Below are 21,450 nucleotides of genomic sequence, written 5' to 3'. Positions count from 1 at the left end.
TGCAGGAGTATTGCATCTAGCTGTTTTATAGTATTAACAATAAAAATCATGTTTTCAGCTAATCAAAAAAAAAATGCAATGCAGAAAACAGTACTTTTCTTTACATGACTGTTTGAATGAACATAGATTTTTTAGATTTATAGACGTCTAGAAAATGGTTTCCAGAAAGCAGACAGTGTGTTTACTGCCTTCAGCAAAGATAACCATCTGCTTATTTTCAGTGAAGTTCTTTTCTGTTTCTCTTGCCAGGTGTGCGTGGTAGAGCGTTTGCAATTGCACTCATGAGCATTTCGAAGTAGCATACATGACAAATTTGGATGTATTTTGAAAATCTGGAGATCATTTCATGGCAGCATGAAAGGCTAGCAGATGGAGTAGTGCATGTTGTTGATGGGCATTACAAGCAGCTTAGACATTATTATAGGCCTACGTAGGGTTTCATATGGTAGCTTATGCAATGACTGGAGGCACTTTTTTTCCCCCAAATACTTGTATAGTGTTTGTTCATATGGCATAGTTCAATATTTGCATAGTTCAATGATGTCCTGATTGATCTTGAGGTAAAACCCTCTGTCTCCTAACAGTGAATGTCAGGCATTTCATCTTACTGTAAAGACATTTGACTAAATTACTTCAGTGACACTTTTTGTGTTGATTCTCAAGAAGATAATTCTTAGAAACCTCAATTTGAGGTGCTCTCATGTCTGGTGTGTGCTTTGGATATGTGTATGCTTTTTAGGTGTTTGATTTTAGTGAGTGACCAAGTATTGAGGGCATTGTAGTGAAATAGAAAGATACCTTGCTATGGGTTGTCAGGCCTGAATGTGAATCAGCCTTGTCCTAGGCTTATGCCAAAGTCTGCCTATTGCTACTTAATTATTTAGCCTGGGAAATCAAAGGTGACTGCACATCTGGTCACATCACTCACTGGTAATTGAAACTCCAAGTTGTCTCCATTGGTTACAGGAACATCTGGGTCTCAGTGGTCGATAGGGCCTCAGCAATAAATGGGTTCTAGACCAAGATGGTCTGTTAAACTACAGCAGGCACTCTCCACTTTTGTGGGTTTACCCCTTTATATAGAGGAAATGAGGATAAGGTCCTGTTTCCTGGTTTTAAACAAAACATTGTAGTATGACATTATCTACTGGTGGCTAGGTTTTTGAGGTCTATTAGCTCTTCCACAGATTCTCTATGTTAACTGCAGGCATATCATACAATCCTTCTAGGTCTCTGCTCTATGAAGATGACTGAATCCTTTATTATTTAGCAGTGGTTTCATGACTTAAGAGCATTTTTAGTTTGGTGGCCTTAAAAAATCAATTAGAAATACTTTTGTACTTTACTTCAGCTCCTGTTAAAATAATTTTTTAAATCCTTCCTGGATTAGCCACTGTAGCTTGAGGATCTTAAGGAAAACAACATGGAATCACATGGAATTATTTATGTAAACAGGTAACAGGTTCAAATATCCCAATTTTTAAATACAAATATGTTCACTAGCATTGTGAAATTGATACTACTTCCCTAAAATTATCAGGGAACCTCAGTCCTTAAAAATCTTTTGCCTCTATTTTCAGTCCCTTCTAACTATAAAAGATTGTAGCAGTTCAGATGTGTGGGGGAAATGTAGTAATTTTTCTTGCAGATACATTAAGAAAATCTTCCTTAAAGAATTTTCTTCTTTATTTTGTGATATACAAAAGTGTTTTTCATTTCCTCCCCCCGAAAGACATCCTCAGTTTTCCAGGAATTTCCTGCCAGAGATAGTTGTGGTAGGCGGGTTGTCATAAAGATTCTTGGACTGGTTGGGTGGCTGGAAAGGAGTCCCCTGGGAACAGACTGGAAGCTTTGTTGCAGAATGAATCCTGTTTAGTTCTCCAGGTCTTGTATGGCGTAAGTGGTAAGAATATGTGCGGGGAATATTTGTAAAAGAGGTCTCTCGAGGATAAAGAAAGCCAAGAAACCTCTTTCAATATGGGCAGGTTTGTTTTGTTTTTTTTTTTTCATGCTCCAGAAATATACATGCTGAGTCGTGGTTTCATGGTGTAGAGGGGTAAACTGCACTACCTAAGTTTCTTGAGGAGCACATAAGCAGCTTGACATCGTCGTCCTATTTTATTCCCTTGCTGTTATCGCTGGTGCAACTGCCAGGGTTTTGGGGAGATACTGAAGCTACACAGTACAGTCCTCATGCTTTCCAGTGTCACTGATGGAGGAGTGCATGAGAGAAAATTCCTTGTTGCTGCGGCTAGCAGAATTGTGTGGGCCTACACTGCAACATCTGTCTTGGCAACAGCCACCTCTGATTCTGTCTCCTTGGATGTCAGAGCAGATTTACAGGCAGATCCAGGTGTAAGCATTTTAGCTTGTATTTTTGATAATCTTCTAATCAAACTGATTTCCTTGTTCTGTGATCATACCACAAAGCAGAAGGTTGACTGAGGACTTTAGTGGGCTGTTGTCGGAGGGACCACCCTTTGGGACATATTCCAAACTTCATTTTGATTCATTAATAATTCATATAATAATGGATGATATTGAGGTGCACTTATTTTAAAGTGAAAATGTAGAGTCTAGCTGTTTATTTCATTTAACTACAATGATAAGCTTGTACTGGCTTTGAGTTTGAGAAATATATTTGCAAAGCAAAAGCTGGTCTTTTTTGTTTGTTTTAGATGTTGATTAGGTTTGGGATTCACTGCCACGGTGCTCAAAGACCAGTTTTTCATTTAGGAAACTCAGCTATCCATGCAACCAGTGAGAAAAGGAGTGGTGAATGTCACCAGTCTAGTCCATTTTAAGTCCAGTGTTTTGACTGTTTTTCTTTTCTTCCTCACATCTGTGTATTTGATGCAGCATTATTTCTTTACGAGGTGAAAAAAGCAATAGAAAATATAGCACGTCTTTAAGGGATTTATCGTATTCTTTTATCAGTAGTTTCCTTATGTGTTAAATCTTTGCTTTGTGTTTGATATTTCTTTATGGATTGGCAGAGACTGAGAAAGCACAACTGAGATGATCATGTATCATTGACGTGAATATAAATTATTATTATATAATTTAAGGATCAAGCAAATGAAGAAGAAGAATGGATGAAAAGGTAGATGGTTTTTATAATAGGATCTTGATTGCTTCTCTGTCCAACTCAAGTCAAGATCTGGTGAAACCCACCCATGGTGGGCTTCTGTAACCTGTATGTCGGTAGCTAAATCACAAAGTCATTAGCTTGACTTTACTCAAAGATGCCAGTCTGCAATGTTAACCATTTACACTCAAAGTGAGGTTCTGCTCTGTGGATTACCTGTTTAGAACTGGACGATTATTACGCTATAATCAATGCATGCTTCTGCTTAGCAGGTGGCTTTTCAGGAGGTGAATACACTGTTAGCATGTATTTCTGTGTAAATTTGGAGCTTACTTTCATGGTTTGACGCACTCGTTCTGCCCATGTTCCTAATGAAAACAATGGTTCCTATAATGAAGCCGGCATTAGTTCCCAAGGTGATAGTCACAGAATGACAGAATGGCTGAGGTTGGAACTCTGGAGGCCATCTGGTCCAAGCTGTTCAGTTCAAGTAGGGCCACTGAGTGCCAGGTGCCCAGGACAGCTGTTTGGGTATCTACATCTTTGAGGATGGAGACTACACAACCTCTCTGGGAAACCCATTGCAGTGCTTAGTGCCAGATAATATTGTTTACGGGTGCATTTAAATATGTAGGTTTGACAGTTTTCACTGTGGTTAATCTGTGTGTTTGAAAGTAAAACAACTTTTAAAGTTTGAAATATTGGCACTTTTTCATGATGTGTCCTTTGTAAGATATGATGTCTTCCTTTGGAAGGACAGTAATAAATTTTGAAGACTTTTATTTGCTTGCAGAACTGCACTAGGTTTTGTTTTGGTTGTTTTTTTTTTTAATCTGAGAACAACATGCTGTCACCAGCTATTACTGTAATGGAATACAGTTTTTTCTTCCTAATTATAGTGTAAATGTTTAGGTAACTTAAGCAGTCATACTAAAGAAATATGATATTGCATCTATTAGAAACAAATATAGCAAGAATGTGAGTAATTTACATACAAAGCCGTGAAGACAATCTGATTTTGATCTTACGTAGCTGAAATCCCTAGCTCTTATGAAATACCTGCTCTGGATACTTCTTGTTGAGAGATGAAAATGAAAATATGTTTGTTATATAAATAAATCACATGGAATAATAGCATGGCTGTATGACCTTTTTGCATGGCTCTCTATCTTCTGTATCAGTGGAGATTCAAGTGATCTATTATTTAAAAGAAAACAAGCCATTTTTTATATGGCAGTGGCAGCCATATTTTTTCAGCAATATGTCTTTGTGTTTTGAGGGGGAAGAATGACTTGGTTAGTATCAAGTTTCTATTTCTATTATTTTGATTTTTTTTCAGTGTAAGCTGGAATTTTGTCACAGTCATAGAAATTCTATGGATCTGTAATGATAGCCAAAAGCTCCTGGTATGGATATGACTTATCTTGTGTGCGCAATTCTTTTTTTTGAAGTGGCTTCTTCACATAGTGGACAAAACCTGAATGTGTTTGTTTCCTCTACTAAAGAATTTACAGCCCTTCGCCTACATAGTGTACTAATTTGTCTACTGAAATGATCTCCTATTCTGATAAAATTTCAGCCAAGCATAGTTTATGACTGACTGCTATTCATTAAGGCTACTTGTTTAAGTTTCCTTTAGAGAGGCATGTATAAAAGATGTTCAAGTGAACTGTAAAATAGGATATATGGAATGAATAAATGCAATTATATTGGTCCTTGATCTGAAGATAGATCTCCATCCAAGGGCAAGATGGATTTTGCCCTTGCTAAAGGGGACGAAGAACCCCACAACCTAAAAAAAAAATAACAAATACCTAAAGAAAACCCAAAAAAACCCAAACCAAAACCATAGGAAACTTGAAAGGGAAATGAGGAGTATAGATTTTCAGTAAGTGTTTTATAAGTTTCTGGGATTTTTAGGATTGGTGTGGGGCAGCAAGAGGTAACAGTAATGAAAGCATATCTACTCAATTTGGAATTTGTAGGAAGAAGAAAAGTTATATCTGGTGATAAAGAAGCAAAAAGAGGATTTAAAGATGGAATAGTAGGATGGGAATGGAGAAAGAACTGTTAATTCAGGTTGGAAGCTGGTTGAGCAACTAGTAAGATTACAGGAGAGGGAAGCGGCAAAGATAGTGGAAAAGTTGAATTTGGATGTGGACATATTCTGTTTGTAATGGTTGCCAGTTAAGGTTGAGATGCTTCTAGAAATGTGAAAGTGGGCAGAAATAGATGAGTTTAGGAATTGGCTGTAGAGGGTGGATAGGATCTGCTAGAACTTAATGAGCAAATGACAAGTGAGTCCAGAAGAATATCAAGCATGGAAAAAAAAAAGTGAAGGGTGAAGGGCTATCAAGACAAAGATCACTGAATGGACGTGGGTGATTGCAGGAATACAGAAACTCATGAACAAGAGGCTGAACTCGGTGGTGTTGGAACCAAGTCACGGTTGGAATAGTGCAAGATTAGAGAATGTATTCTCTCTTTTGTCCAGAAGAAAGTTTCTGTTGGCCGTGTCTCTAGTGTCAGCAGAAGAGAGATGCTGCAAAGTGAGTTGAGGAGTGAGTTTGAGGAGGTGTATAGGTTACCAAAGAAAATTGTCCACTCTTGGACAGTGTGTTGGAGAAGGAAGGTAGGACAATAATAGTGAGTTGTGAGGAAAGGAAAAGGAGTTGGAGACAGGAGAGCTTACAACCTTAATTTGGATAAAGTGGTGAGAGACAGACTGAATGACGAAAGGCAGGAAGGTATAAGAAGAATTAGCTAGACTGTAGGAGTAAAATGCTGGCATTGGGACATGTGAAGGAGGAGAATTCAGAAAAGAAAACTTGAAAAGGGTTGGTGGGGTTGGAGTGGGAAAGGACCTCATAGGTTGTATGGGTTTCTGCCAAGATCATAAATAAAAAGAAGACTTGAAGGAACAAAGAGAGAGGAAAGAACATGAGCACCAGTGACCATATTGCCAGATTAGGGAGACCCAGGAGTCGGTCATAATACTTGTTTGCTAAAGGAAAGGCTAAGAAGAGAGAGGGGAGCTCAATAAACGAAGCTTACACCCAGTGCTGGATTTGAGTTGTCCCCCTGTTCTGAGGTGACTACGCTTACAGGAATGTGCACTGCAGCTGTGAGTACCCATTGAATGCGAGATTCACTTGCTGAGCACAAGCATGCCTTAGTCTTTTACATGTTTGTGTATGTTTGGTAAACAATTTTAATTTTGCTTGATTTTTTTTTTAAATGTTTCAGGTTCGTGGGAATAAAGGTGAGGTCCTTTATATCCTGGATGCAAGCAATCCACGCCATTCTAACTGGTTGCGTTTTGTCCATGAGGCTCCGTCACAGGAACAGAAGAACCTGGCAGCTATCCAGGTAGATTTGATGGATTCCTACCATTTGCTTCCTGTTATTGATTTACTAATTTGATCTCTTTGGTCTTCATCTCTTGCAGTAAAAATGCAAGATTTGAGAAAAGTAGCAAACTTCTTTCCTTTCCCTACCTTTCTTTTTAGAAGTGAACTCTTGTGCTTAAATATAGTACTAGAAATAAGATTGATAGGATGAAAGACCAAAATTGGTCTTTAGTTAGAATCTGATACTCTTTGAAAGGTTTATATTAATCCACTGTGGTGGAATTGCACTGAGTCACTTACATGAACTATTTCTCCTGACTTAGAGTGAACACTTGATATAAAAACAAACCAAAACGGACCAAACAAAAAAGCCCCCCCCCCAAACAAAACAAAACAAAAAAATTTCCAGAGTAGTTAACTCACTACTGTAATAATTTAATTTTCTCACTGCAGCCTTATTCAGTCAAGTTAAGCTTTTGCCTGAATGTAGTTGTTTTCTCGTTATTGTGGAAATTAAAAAGGTAACTATATACCTGGCTGAGTCAGGACTTAATGATTTAGAGGCCTAGTTGTGTTTCATGCTGAACACAGGTATGGGCTTAGGTGTGGCATTTGCTTCATAGTTTAAAATTTAATATAAAAGTGACAGGTTTGAAAGCAAGCATGGTGCTCAAAATAACCTACTAGAAAACAGGTAATTGAAGGATCTAATTATCTGATAGGATGATCAGGCTGTGCTTGAGGATAAGTTGTTAAAAAAAGATAATTTTCTAGTGTTGGCTGTGGATCTGTGTTTATCCAGCTTATTTTTGCATTTTTATATTTATCATTTGCAGCATTCTGTGGTAATGAGTTCTACTGTTTTAATTACACATTATGTTGAAACATGGTTCTGTTTTTCTTCTAGAAACTTCTTAATTTCACTTGATTCCCTAATCCTTGTAATAACAGTGAATAGTTACTTTATGTTCATTTTATAGAACCCTATTATATCCTTTCCCTCTTATTTGACAGCTCTTTTCTCAAGCTGAAGAGTCTTTAGTCTCTTTAATCTCTTATTTTTGGAAGCATTCTGTGACTTTGCAGAACGCAACAAAGGCAGCGATATTTCTCTGGTTACAGCTATCGTCCTTTCGGAGATTATGAAAGAAATTAACTATTTGCATTTTTTTCCCCAACAGCTCAGTTTTACGGTAAAATGGTTTCTAATCCTACATAAGTAAGAATTACATAGCTGTGTTAAATTTTTTGCTCAAAATGTATACTTTCCAAAATGCTGTTTCAGGCCAACCCATTGCCGATGCAATCCAAATCTGCAAAAAATTAGCAAAAGGAGGATTATTTATCAGCATTTCTTAAAATAATCATTCTGCTTTTTCACCATGAGATGGCTTTTTTTTTAGGATTTGCCTGCAGGACCTTGACAAAAGAATTTTAAAAACATAGTTTATTTTGAGGCCAAATGAAAAAAAAAATTATTTTTCCTTGCCAAGAAAACAAAGTTTGTTTCTGATGAAATAAAACAGGAAAAAAAATATTTTAAAACTACTAGGTAGAAAAAGAATACTAGTAAAACCCTAGCATGCTGTGTTGTGAAAGATGCTTTACTGCTGTTATCCCCCCTACCTCTTCCCCTCTACTTGTACTCAGTGGCACTCTACACTAGTAATTTCAATTTCTGTGTTGTTGATGACCTGTCCAACTCCTTAAATCTACTCACCAGAGGGACTGTTTGCTTATTTGCAAGCAGTGCCCAGTGAGATTGCTGCTGCCAGTTACCCTGCAGACCTGGTATCAGCCTCCATCTTCCCGTCCACCCAGTTGTGCGTTTTTTTGTGATTTCTGTTCTGCTGTGGCATCTCCTACCACGGCTCTTCTGCCTGGCTTTCTTCCCCTTATCACAGTAGCCAAATGCTGCTATTAGCAGCGTACTGTGCTGGGAAACCTAACTGGTTTTCTGCCAGCCTTCGCTCAATTTGGAAAGTAGGAGGCGCAAAGCTCTAGGTTTACTGAATGTCAGCCTGGGACATTCCATCACATATTGCTGGCTGAACATGACTGCAATTTTGCTGCTGATATTGTTTCCTTGGACCTTGTTGCCATTCCTGTTTTCAGTCACTGTGGACAGCCTCTTCATCTGCTTTTCCTCTGGGCCTATACTCTAGGTTGTTGTCTTTGTTTCAGGCTACAACTGAATTTTTAGTTACGGATAAGAAAGAGTGTTCACTATTCATCCATTCAGCAAAAACTCTTGTCAGCACTGACTGAATGACTGCTTTATTGTGCTTTTCCTGATGTTTATGACAAACCAGTGGTTAATTTAGTACAACCAGTGCCTGTGCAATTATTTCTGTATGTTTTCCGTCTGTCTCTCGGTTATACCAAGATCTATCAAAAGATTTGTTGTCCTCCTTACAGTACCAAATACAAAAGGTCCTCGTGGATAAGGAATCCTAGGCATTAATCAGTGATTAGCTTGTCATCAGTGCATAGGCAGTGTGATAACAATTTACAGTCGATATTAGCAGATGCAAAGTAAGGTTCACAAGAGGGAGCAGTGTGAACAATTAATGTTCATGATTACATTTAAAATAAAACACTTAGTAAAATAACCTGAACTTCTGAATAGAAGTTTTAATGGAACATCCAGTGTGTACCAGTATGTTTTCTGATAATGAAAATGATTATTTAAAGAAGGAAATGGAAGGAAACTGTTACACTCCATTGCATAATGTTATACCTTGCTTAGAGTGCGCTTAGTGCTTTTTGCATGCTTTTTTAATGGATCATACTGGAGTTGAAGGATGGTTTAAAAAGAAAAAGAGTGGCAAGAATGTTAGTCCCATAAAAGCTTCCACAGAAACACATTTGGAAAAATAACAGGGAAAACTAGAATGAATACGATCAGCATGGACAAAATGATGAAAAGTATAGGGAAGGCAAACTTCTGAAAACAAAAATTTGCTAGATTATCTCATAGGTGTTTTTTTCTTAGTACCATGAGTAATCAGCTGCCAAAGTAACTTGTGTATTCCATGTGAGTGACCTTGAAGCTGTGTATATAAGTATTTAACTGCATATAACATGAAGAGGTACTACCTGTGTTGAAAAAAGCTGAATATGCACGTATTTCTTTGCAGGGATTGATCTCATTCTAGTGTATGGAGATGCAAAGCCCAAAGCTCTGCTATTCCTTTAGGGGGAAAAAAATAAAAGCCCAACACAGCCCACAGATCCTTCAGTATTTTGATTCCACAATCTTGGCCTTTAATGATAAGCAGATTTAAGGCCACTTGGTGCAGTAGTATTTTGTTGTATGAAATCAGTGGGCAAAATTTTGGTGGAATGTTTCCACTAACGACACCCTTTAATTTGAATTGAGAACTGCCTGCTTGCCACCAAGATGCTAAAATGATGTTTTACGAAGAAGAAGTTTCGAATTCCATCAGTAAAGCTGTTTTAGCTTAATTATCACTACTCAAGTTAATGTGGCTGTGAAAAAAAAGTTGCATTGCTGAACAAGTACCTAAAATAATTAAAAACAAGAAGAATTTGTAATACAGATTATGACAAAAAAAATCCTAATCTGAAACCAACTGAATGATTTCGTATTACGTAATGAAGTAGAACATGTCTGCAAAGTTATAGAAAGGGCTAATTTGTTAAGAGGAGAAAATAGAATATTTAGAGATGGTTAGAGACTTTGTGTTCTAACCAGCACATTATAATTATCCCTGTGAAATGTAAATTTTCTCCAGACATTTGCATTTTATGTAGATATTTGTGGGGTTGGCTGAATTTTTAAACAAGTATTTGATTTTTCTCTCTCAGTTCTACTGTTTACTCTTTAAAGCGAATCTTTAGCAGTGCATCTCACAAGCTAAGATAGATTCATTGAGAACATTTCACCAAGATTAATATACTAGCCTATAAAATGTGAAAATAAAGTAAACCACAGTGTTAGAACAGGGGCTTATCTTGCTTCCAAAGTCTGTTCTATGAATGCTTAAGAAAGAAGTTAACACCGGTTGTATGCTTCACAGCTGCCCCTCTGCAATTTTCCAGGAGACTTTGTATGAACTAACAAAAATGTCTATGGAAAAAAAGGATTTCCTTGTTTATACCCACTAATGCTAATTGCCACTAATTATCTTTCCCACTAGTTTTCTTTCTAGTCTCCAGATACTCCAACAAGAACTTTTTTGGTCTACTCCGAGAACATTTTCAATCCTGATGGCATCATTCTAGTAGTGATAAATGTTATAATCTCATACCTGAAATAGGGATTGATAATCAGTTTAGTGTTTGCTGCCTAGTGCTCAGTACTCAGTTTAAAAGAAGATGAAGTGAATGCTTATGGCCCTGTATACAGATAAAGTAAACCACATCCTGGGTTGACTGCAGAGTACGATTAGTTCATCATAGCTTAATTGTACCCAATGATCATGTTTAGACTCTGTGTAAAATGCTTCCTGTGATGAAAAAAAAAAAGCAAGCCAGAGGGCATGGGATTTTTTTTTAAAGTAAGTTTGATTTTTTTTTTGTTTTATTTTATTTTTTTTTTTTTTGGGGTGTGTGTGAGTTTGTGTTTTTTGTGGTATTTTGAGAGTTTTTTTTCCTCCTTCTTCTCCCTGTAATATTATGTATTTTGTAAAACCCTGTTTCTGGTGGGAGCTCTTGGCAGTGTTGTGGGGAGTGTTCTGGGCATTGACTTCTGCCTCCGATCCTGGGGGTGGCAGCTGCGGTGGTTGCTTCATCTTTGGCTGGGAAGGCACAGGAAGTATTTTTTTAACAGCTGTGGGGTGTGTAATACCACTGTGTGGCTGCTAGAGGAGGACGGAAATGTTGAAGGATACCTGCGTATGTACCAATTACTTTTCTGAGCATTTTGCACAGCTGAATTGCTGGAGGCTTCTCTGACTTTTTCAAGGAGTAATTGAATGAGTTAAATCCTCTCCTATATTTAAAGTAAATTTAGAATTACAACTTTCACATTAACAGAAACTATATGAATTGTAATCTCTTTTGCTCTGGGCTATTCCTAGCTGTTTATTGCTATGTAGCAAAAATGCATTGACATTATCATAATCAAAGGGAAATGGTTCTTATCAAAAATAACACAGTTCTGTTTTTTCAGTTTTTAGACTGGTATTCTATTTTCAATATTCCTTTATCCAGAATAGATAAGTTTTTATCTGTTTGTCAGTTGTAATTTTATTAAACACTCTCTGCTGGAGATCTACTATGCGAAACAGATCCTGTTGTTAGCATCAGAATTGTTTTATAAACAGAGTTGCAGCCAGCTGGAGCTTTAAATTCAAATATTTTTTCATTAGCAAGCAGACACTGAGACGGTCTGCTGTAGCTTAGAAAATAGTGATTTAGATTAATGAATAGCAAACACTAATGTGGAGGAGGATATGTACTGTGAAGTGGTAGAGTGGTTTAAAGTCATATTTGGCAAATGTGTGTTTGTTAGTGTGGCGTAATTCAATGATCTTCTGGTTGATCTCGAGGTAAACCCCTGTGCAGTAACAGTAAATGTCTTCAGAGGAAGATAGGTAAGTGAGAGTGTGCTCTAAGTACAGTGAGACTGGACTATCTAAAAAGAAAGAGTAAGAGGAGAAGAAACAAGGAAAGCAAGCACAAACTGCGTTTGTCCGATGTCAATTTATTAATCAGCCTGTGTTCAGGACTACCTGAAACTTGCTGGTGGCTTGAGTGCTCCGAAGAAAAGATTAACTTGTTATGCAGTGTAAGAAGTAACATGAACATAGTTGTTGACTTCTTTCATGCTCAGAGGGGAGGGCTAGAAATCTGCTCACTTCTTGATTTTTTTTTTTTTTTTTTTTTTTGGGTAGGAAAAATGAGAATGTTTTAATTCCAGGTTCATATGCATTTACCTGTTGTTGAATAAGTATTAGTGCTGTTCAGGTATTCTGTTATTGGAGCATTCAAAATGAGAAGTTTCTGAAGAGTGAAGTAAGTGTTTTTCACTGATTTGCAAAAAAATCAATGTATAGTTCAAGGAATCACATGGAGAAAAACACTTCTTGAGTTCTTCAACATGAGCCCATGTTGTCTGCAGAGTCGAAACGGTCTTCGCTGTTTTTCCACAGAAGCCAAGTCCTTTAAGAGGCTGTTATTGGTCACCCAAAGCATCGCATCAATTAGATCCTCCTTGTGCTTACTGATTACTCTGGCCATGCTGTTTTCATATGTAGCTTCAAATAATCCTGGTCGGATTATCTGTAAGGAGTGCCTTTGATATCAATGGAAGTATTTTCATTGTATTTGGAAGGCTCTAAATCTAAGTTGTTCAGTCAAAAACATGCTGAACATCTCCCAGAGGGTGTTGAGCAGCATCAGGTTTGTGGACTTTGCAAGTTAACAGAGAGTGGTGCCATACAGGGTGGTTCATTGCTGTTGAAAGCTTCTCCAGTGGCTGAGCTCGGTGGGTACTTGTGGCAGTGAAAGTCACATATATGAATTTTTGTGTGTGTTTTACATAGTTTTAAGTTTTACTAAGCCAGCATGTCTTTAAACAGTGAAATGCCACTTCAGTTAAAGATAGATTTGGAGTGGAACACTGAATCTGAACATCTGTAAACTTTTGGGAAAATTGGGATTTAGATCCAAAGTGGAAGCTAATGCCTACGGCTTTGGCTTCCTCTTCTTTTTGAGTTGAAAAGGGAAAAAGAAATTAAAAATTAAGCTTTCTCAATAAGCATAAAAAAAATGCAGGGTCACTCCTGTGATGCTTTGGAAATAAGGAATGGAATGAGAATTGGTATTACTGCCGGAGTGGTTAACATCCTCTGCACCAGCTGCATGCTGAAAGCAGTATTCTCTAGTTAGATTTGTACTAGGATGTTGTGGAATAGTTGGAGAGCATCTATCAAAAGAGAAATGCCCTGGATGATGGGGCAGGGGACCCCAGCAGGTTTGCTGATGACACAAAACTGGGAGGAGTGGATGATACACTGGAAGGCTGAGCTGCTGTCCAGAAGGACCTCAACAAGAAATGGGGAGAAATGGTCTGACAAGGAACCTTACGCAACTCATGAAAGGGAAGTGCAAAGTCCTGCACATGGGGAGGAGTAACTCCATGTACTTTTGTATGCTGGAGCTGAAGCAGCTGGAAAGCAGCTTTGCAGAAAGAGATCTGGGGTATTTGGTGCCTGGTGACAGGACCAGAGGCAGTTGGCACTATCTGCAACTCGGGAGGTTCCCTCTGAACATCAAGAAATACCTTTTTTTTTTTTAAACTGTGAGGGTGACTGAGCACTTGCACATGTTTCCCATAGAGGCTGTGGAGTCTCTCTCCTTAGACATATTCAGAAGACGTGGTCCTAGCTGTGCTTGAGCAGGGGCGGTTGGATGAGATGACCTCCAGAGGTGCCTTCCTTATGTGATTCTGAGAGAAGGTATAAGTAAAGTTGGAAAAACTGTAGATGTCCTCTATAAAATGTCTGCAAAAAGAATGATGTAAGCATGTTGCTCAAAGCTAAGCAAATGGCTTATTGTTTTGTAATTGATGGTTTGTATTTTCCACAGAGCCTTTAAAGGAGACTTCCAAGAGTAAGTTGCAGTGGCTCAGTTCAGGATGCTACAGGTTCATTAATATTTGCCAGTACTGGAAGGGGTGCCATACTGGGCACGTGCAGAGCACATGCCATTAAGTGCTGCTGACATCAATCTTCCCAAGGCAAGGGGAAAACCAGTGTGTTTTACTTCCCACAACAAAGGCTTATAGAATTGTCAAAAGTTTCAGTGCTTCTCTACAGAGCCACCAGAACCGTGATGTTGCCAGAATTTAGTTTTTTGAACTCCCACTTCATTTTTTGTTCTTCCCATAGAGAAACCAGAATATTTTATTTTTAAGCTGGAAGACTGGAAAATGTATACTGAATTGAAACGTACAGTGAAGGGTGGGAGGAATCCCTTTTGGCAGGGGAAAAAAAATATCTTCCAGCTCTCATTTGTATTGCTATCATACACATCATCCAAATTCCCGAGTTTAACTGTAAGATTTGGGTATGTAGTATCATTACTGCCGTAAAACATGTTCTGCAGATGGGAAACTAAAAGCAATGGCTTCTAATTTAATGCAAGATAATAACTGTAACCAAAGAATGAAGAAGGAAAAAGTATATAGTAATACAGAATATTCTGCTCTAAAAATATTCTAACCTTCCCTGGGAACTATCACTAAAAACTGCAGTATGGTGTAAGAAGGGGAAATACAGGAATTGCCCTACTAGTTTAACTTCATGCTCTGTTTAATCTCATGCTCATGTCTCAGAGGTTGTCTGCCTTAATGTGCAATACAGCACAATTGGAATAGATCAGTAGATAGATCTGAGGCTTCTGTGTCTCCTTTCTGTGTGGCTCGGGTGCTATACCCCAGGTTAGATATAGTCTTGGTTCCTGGGCTGAATATCTCCATTATACATGTGAGCTACAGGTGTGTTGGGTTTTTTGGTGGTGCAGGTTTTGTTTTTTTTTTTTAAGAGAAGTCTCTCTGGGATCCATCTGCTTCCTGGCTGATGAAAGCCACAAACATGCTGCGTGGGAGAGCAATACCTGCCTTAAACAGTCAGGCATTTTCCAATCTATGAACTAGTGTGAAAACAAGAAAAGCTTCCCCCAGTCTCTTTGTGTCATCCGTTTCCCCTTCCTTGCTTGAGAGGGGCAAGGGTCTGTTGGTCCCCAGCAGCACATCTGGAAGGCTGCCGCCTCTCCCCCAGGACCCACTCCCCCACAGGGGTACCTGATCTGCTCTCCCTCTTGGGAAGGTGTTGTTACTCTGATCGTGTCTTTCCTGGCACTGCATGCCCTCTTTGACCTTTTCTGTGTCTGAGCTTGTGGTTTTGTCTTCTCCTGCCACAGCCCCCAAGAAATAACCTCCACACATTTCCTGGATTGGGGTTTCTGCCCTCACAAGCCTTGCCAAGATTGGTTTTACTCTGGCAAACATGACACCCTGGAGCTGCAGACAAAGATCGGGAAAGGGAGTGTGCTTGTTTGAAGAGGTAGCAAAGGAGAACTGGCAAAACAGGTAGGCTGCAGAGCTGGCTTGCTGCCAGAAAATAGGGTGTAGGGGGAAGCCAGGTAGTGTTTGTGGGCATGGAGGGGAAACTTAGTAAGGATTAGGAAGGCTGGATTGGAGCCAGCTGATCAAGCTCTGGAGGATGTTCCCTCAGGTAACGCAAGGCTATCTGCTTCCTCTTCCTCCTGTGTTTTCAGTTTCAGGAGCGATGACATATCTATCTTACACTTTTGGATGAAAGCGTGATGGGCTGTCAATGCTTCTTGGCCCACGTTCCCTTTCAGCCTCCCCTCTAACAAAGCACATGAAGGTGTGTAACTGTATGGGAAAGCCAAGAATCTGAATGGGAGAGGTGTCTGTAGTGGAGCAAAAATGAGATAGCAAGAGATGTTGGAACAGGAAAACTATTTGTTGGGCAGGTCAGTGTGGCTCATAGCTTAAAAGATGACAGTCAAAGCAGGGGGTGAGAGAAGCAAAGTGGAGTAATAAACCAGGAACAGCGTGAGGGGAGGTTGTGGTGCCACCATGACCAGCACTTGGAGTTTTCTCCCAAGGACCACCGTGGCCTGCTGCAGATGAATGTTGTTAACAAAACAACCAGCATGGCCTAAGCAGATGGGCAGGTGGAGCAACCACAGATGTGTTATTAGTAAATGGGAGGATTTGAAAGATTTCTTACTACTTTCACGGTGTCTATGTCTGCATGCATGTAGATAAATGTGCTTCATGCAGGTGCTGCTGGTGGAGGGAGAGTCTCAAATTCCTTTGTGGTTCTGGAGAACTTCCACTGGTTTCACTGAAAATGCTGCCTGAGGAGCTACTACAGTGTGGGTATATCTGGATTAATTAGTGTTCCAAATACCTGACTATTAGCATTTGCTTGTCTGGAAAAGCCAAAGAAATTAGCTATGGAGGAGGAATGAGTTTGAGCTGTGTTTTAGTTTGGGTTGGCACAGAAGCTAATTTTTTTTCAATGCAAACGCAACCAAGATCACTCAAGCATTGAGACTCCTTCGTTCTTCCATTCATCTTTTTATTAACCAAAAGTACACAAATGGAAGAGAACCAGGATGTTTTTAGACATGAAGAAATGTAAAATAAGCCCCAGATGCACGTGAAGGAAGTGCTGAGATAGTGAGAATGCAGCAGTACTGGTAAGAACTTAGTTGTTGGGATTTACTGTGTGGCGCAAGATGTGTCACATATGATCTAATTGAAAGGTGTGCTGTTTGGTTCTTTAGTGAGTAACTTTGGGACTTTACTTTTGCCTGGAATACATGGCACTTTTTTTTTTTTTTTAAAGCCAGTGATAGATATGTGCTTCCATTTATAAGGTTGTATTGACTTTAAAGTCAGGTTGTCCTAAACAGTGATATATTGGAGATTTACCCCAGTGGTTTTATCCTGTCAAAGTGTAGAAAGACCTTCTACTTTTCCTCATGTCAAGAGTCTCAGTACGTGATTTGTTTTTAGTTTAGACTGTAGTAAAGGTCTCTGAAACTTGACAGAGGCATACGAAAAACAACAGTTTTGAGATGTATGCAAAAGTTAGGGTGGCATGCTGATAGATATCTGGACTGCAGAATGGATCCTGGAAAAAAAATATGCAGAATTTGTTTTCAAATGCTGCCATTGAGATAAGGACGGAAAAGTGGTGTATCCTTGAAAGTAGCAGCTGTATGAAGTCTATTGAATTAAATAGGTTTCACTCTTGTGTGACAATATCTTGTATAATATATAACAGACCTTCTAAAGCTCGAGGAATACTACATCCCTGTTGACAGTTTAAATTAATCTTAGTATATTACAAAAATTAAAAATCATTATCTTGTCCTTGTGCTATGAGGCTTGATACAAAATATATGGCTAGAAGTAGTGTAAAGAAGCTTCAGTTTAACTTTTCTGGATGCTAATCAGATAAGCTGTAAGATTTATTATAGAACTTGGAAGTCTTGTGTAGAAATGAGTCTCCTTTGGCGCTTCGGGTAATACCGAAAGCAGTTGGTTCACATATGGCAAAAAAGAAAAGAATTAGCTCTGTATATCAGTTTAGGAGACAGCTGGTTTTGCTGTAGCCCCTCACCCCCCCAACCTTGGTAACTTTAGATAAGCATTGTCAAAGACCAAAGTTGTTAGCTTACGCATCTATTTGGAAGCTTGTTTATTCATTGTGGAGAAGGTTTTGGAGCTTAGTTTATTACATAATTTTTTTCCCCTCACACAAATTCTGGGCTGGATCTTTGACCTTCTGTGGATCTGTGTATCTACACTGATCTAAACCAGCAGAAGGTTTTGATCTTGTGGTTTAAAGCATGCTTTAGAGACGTGCCTGCTAACTTGGTAGTGAAGATAACTGACCAGGGTTGAAAGGCTGTTCATGAAGAAGGCTGGGAGTTTAAAGGGAGAGAAATTAACACTTTGTAAACATACTACTAAAAGCTGGATTATAATTCATGCAGCCAACAGGATAGAGCTAAAGCGGTATTGGCCATTTAGATTTTGGTTTTTTTTCTAGTACTTGAATGTTTTATTTCCAAACTCTGAAGTTCTCTCAGGCAGAGTGTGGCAGGAGAGGAGGCCTTTAACACTACCTTCACCTTGCTCTAGGCTACAGTGCAAATTGGAAGAGCCTCACAGGTGAGGCAGGGGCATATTTCCAGAATATGAGAATGGAAGGACATTTCATCCATGCAGCCTCACTAGGAAAGGAGTCTCAGAAAGGCTGTTCTAGCATTGCGCTCCCTGAGGAATGGAGTCAGTCCTTCCATAGTTGAGGGCTAATATTAGTTCAGGGTTCCATACTTGTCTCTAGATTTTACTTTTTCTGACATAATTATTCATTGCTTCTACTTACTGTTTGCAACAGGAAGGGGAAAATATTTTCTATCTGGCTGTGGAAGATATTGAAACAGACACAGAACTTCTGATTGGGTACTTGGACAGTGATATGGAAGAAGAAGAGGAGGAGGAGGAAGTACCTGTTATCCAGGAAGATGAAGACAGTGGCAACAATAAAGAAGTGCAGCCAGCTGGTGAGAAAACTGCAGGTGAGCAATATGTAAAAAATAGGATAACTTGAGAGCTTAAAAGTAGTAACAAAGAAGTAAGAGAATGCTAACTGTATAGGACTGGGGAACTGGAAGGCTCCCCAGGTTTAATCTGAGCTCCTGTATTATTTTTTTTCTCTCTTTATTTTGGTTTGAGGTGAGGTTCTTTTCTTTGCCTGATAAGCAGCCAGTACTGTGAATTACTGAGTGAATGAGTGAGCTTAGATTTCATGAGAAGTTACCATTAATTTTAGATTTCATGAGAAGTTGCCATTACTTTTTGAACTAAAGGCAGGGTTGATTTCACCTGACACAGTCTTATGAAAGCTAAGTTTTTCCTATAAGATGGGTAGTTTCCCTCTTAGATGGGAGAGGAACAAACCTTTTCGTAAAGCTGTTCCGCCAATCCTAAAGTAAGATGCCTAAGAAAAGGTAGGTGACCTGAGCTGTCTAGTGAATTCTCAGCATCTTTATCAAAGTAGAGACAACCTGGATGACTAATTTAGGCTAACAGCCTAAGTAACACCCAACTTAGTACTTTGCAACCATTATCAATAACGCTGATAGTAATCCACTCAAGATAGGCTGTCTGTAATCCATTGAGAGACAATGTCTTCTGTGAATTTTGTGATGCCATTTTGCATAACCTGTTTCTGGTGGAGAGTCTCACTTAATGTAACCAAAATCTTCCCTGAAACTATTCCTTTGCTGTTTTTTGCCGCCAATTATGCAGATCCCCTCAGCTGTAAAGAGGACCATGCATGCCCAAACTGTGAATCCAGTTTTGCCAGCCAGGAGATTCTAGCTGAACATCTTCAGACTTTGCACCAAAAACCCAGTGAGGAAAAGGAATTTAAGTGCCGAAACTGTGGAAAGAAATTTCCTGTTAAACAAGCTCTGCAAAGACAGTGAGTAGAAGCAGGACTGTTTTTTCAGGGATGATGTAAACCAATTTCACTCAATCATTTATTTCTCTTGGCTTAATCACAACTTAAGCATTAATTTTTATGCTTATGTATTTGTGCCCTTACCCTTTACATTAGTCTTCTAATATGTTAATTTCTTGTATTTGTGGGAGACTTCAATTTGAATTGCAAATATGTTGCTAATTTTTTACGTTTTGAAATCATGCGCTGCAGAGCAGTTAGAGCTGCTGTTTGGTGCAAAACCCTTGGTCTCCATCAGTGGACTATTTAATAGTTTAGGAGATGTAATTTTTAAGCTGTGGATGTTGTTACAGAATTAAAGTAAGACTTAGAAGGAAGTAAATGGTGATCTAGAAGGACAAAAAAAGAGGAAAAACAATGCTTCACATTTTTTCAATTAAATATTTGGGTGATGAAAAAAATCAAATAGAAACATGAAAGATGTGAGATGTAAGAGTGCTTCTTTACTGTCCTTGATAGTGTAAACGTGCAGTTTTGTCACTGAAGTTTACAATTATACTTTTGTACGAAAACATAACTTTTTTAATTTTGTTGTTTATATTTTGCTTGCAATTGACTAGATATATTGTACTATCTGTAATTAAATGTATAATAAATTAGATGCTTAAGTGATTATAGACAGTACATTTAATCTAACTCGTATTAGAAAGAAACAGACTCATGCTGCATAGAATGTACATAAGGTTGCTCTTTTAATAAATTGTTCTCTCTTAAATTGATCTGAATAACGTGAACACTCCAAGAACTGTCAGCTCTAGATGACCTCTGTGTTCTTTCATGGAAATAAATAAAATTATATAGCAGAGGGAATATTGGGTGGAGGCACTTAATTTTTTCTCTTTAACCTTAGACTTATTCCATCTAGTCTATAGTGGAAGTTGGATTTGTGCTGTATAGCTAGTTAAATTAAATTTTTATATCATGCAAAGTAAGAATAATCTGTCTGAGGATACAGCAGTATGATCCTGACTCTTGCTGTTTATGCATTTGATTAGTCCCACTAAATTCCAGGAGACTGCACATATGAACTAGATTACTCACGTACTTAAAGATTCGTAGACCTGTATATACATTTTTAGCTTCTGCAAGCCTCTGTGAGTTGTAAAATGTTCCCCTTATTTATTTTATTTTTATTTTTAATTTTTCTTTAGTGTACTTCAGTGCACAGAGAATATCAGCCCAGGAGACTCTTCAAGAAGTTTTCAGTGCTCTGTTTGCAATACTCCCTTCAGCTCAGAATCGAGGTTTTGTGTCTGAGTTACTGGACTGCTGTGATATCATTGCTGGCCTCCCTTTGCATGTTAGCTTTCAAGCTTGTTAGTTTATGTGAATCCTAACAGTGAAAGAAGTCAAATGCTTTCATTCCTGTTTGCTGTAAGTAATGCATGAGCTGGCCTTGGAACTCTGCAGTGCAGCATGCGTTAAGCTCAGAGTACTTGCTGTGTGTCTGGCTTCTGTAGATACTGCTTTATGTGTTGGTTTTGTTTTTCTTTCCTACTGGTTATCCCATGTAGTTATGAACAGCACAAGGAGGCATGCAGAGGGGATGCCAGATTCATATGCAAGGCAGACAGCTGTGGCAAGAGGTTCAAGAGTAAGGATGCCCTGAAGAAACATAAAGAAAACGTTCACAGTGGTAAGGAAGAGTTGTATGTTTCCTTCGGGGGGAGGGGAGCCCTCTAACAAGTTCTTAGCCTTAAGTTTGCAAATCAGAGTAAACGTTGTCTTTGGTTTCTTTTCTAATGGATTCATTTGTTTCAAAAAGAAAATTAAGAAGTAACTAGTTGCAAGAGCAAGTATTCCTCCTCCCCTGGGGAGAAATTCCTGTATACCAGATGAATCATTAGGCTACTGCAGAAAGTGTAATAGGAATCTGGGGAAGTTTAAACTAGGCAAATAGTAGATAAAGCAAAACATTTCAGTAGCGAGGAAAACCACTGGCACAAACCACTACAGGAACCAGTGA

General features: G+C 38.6%; 1 protein-coding gene across 10 annotated transcripts in view; it reads left to right on the top strand.

Moving 5' to 3' along the window:
* PRDM5 (PR/SET domain 5) overlaps positions 1-21,450 on the top strand; it is an 88,540-nt gene that overhangs the window by 10,046 nt on the left and 57,044 nt on the right. For 8 of the 10 annotated variants that reach the window (XR_012660169.1, XR_012660168.1, XM_075090158.1 and 5 more), the window contains exons 3-7: positions 6,335-6,457; positions 18,357-18,537; positions 19,271-19,445; positions 20,636-20,728; positions 20,999-21,120. Coding sequence is in view for 8 of the 10 variants with exons in the window: in XM_075090158.1 (XP_074946259.1) it covers positions 6,335-6,457; positions 18,357-18,537; positions 19,271-19,445; positions 20,636-20,728; positions 20,999-21,120 (694 nt within the window). In the remaining 2 variants the exon portion in view is untranslated. Of the gene's footprint in view, positions 1-6,334; positions 6,458-16,233; positions 16,318-18,356; positions 18,538-19,270; positions 19,446-20,635; positions 20,729-20,998; positions 21,121-21,450 lie in introns of those variants that run through there. The other 2 variants (XM_075090163.1, XM_075090159.1) reach the window with 2 other exon arrangements.

Source organism: Phalacrocorax aristotelis, chromosome 4, assembly GCF_949628215.1.
Source record: "Phalacrocorax aristotelis chromosome 4, bGulAri2.1, whole genome shotgun sequence".
Taxonomy (NCBI): domain Eukaryota; kingdom Metazoa; phylum Chordata; class Aves; order Suliformes; family Phalacrocoracidae; genus Phalacrocorax; species Phalacrocorax aristotelis.
This window is presented reverse-complemented; position numbering and strand designations above follow the sequence as displayed.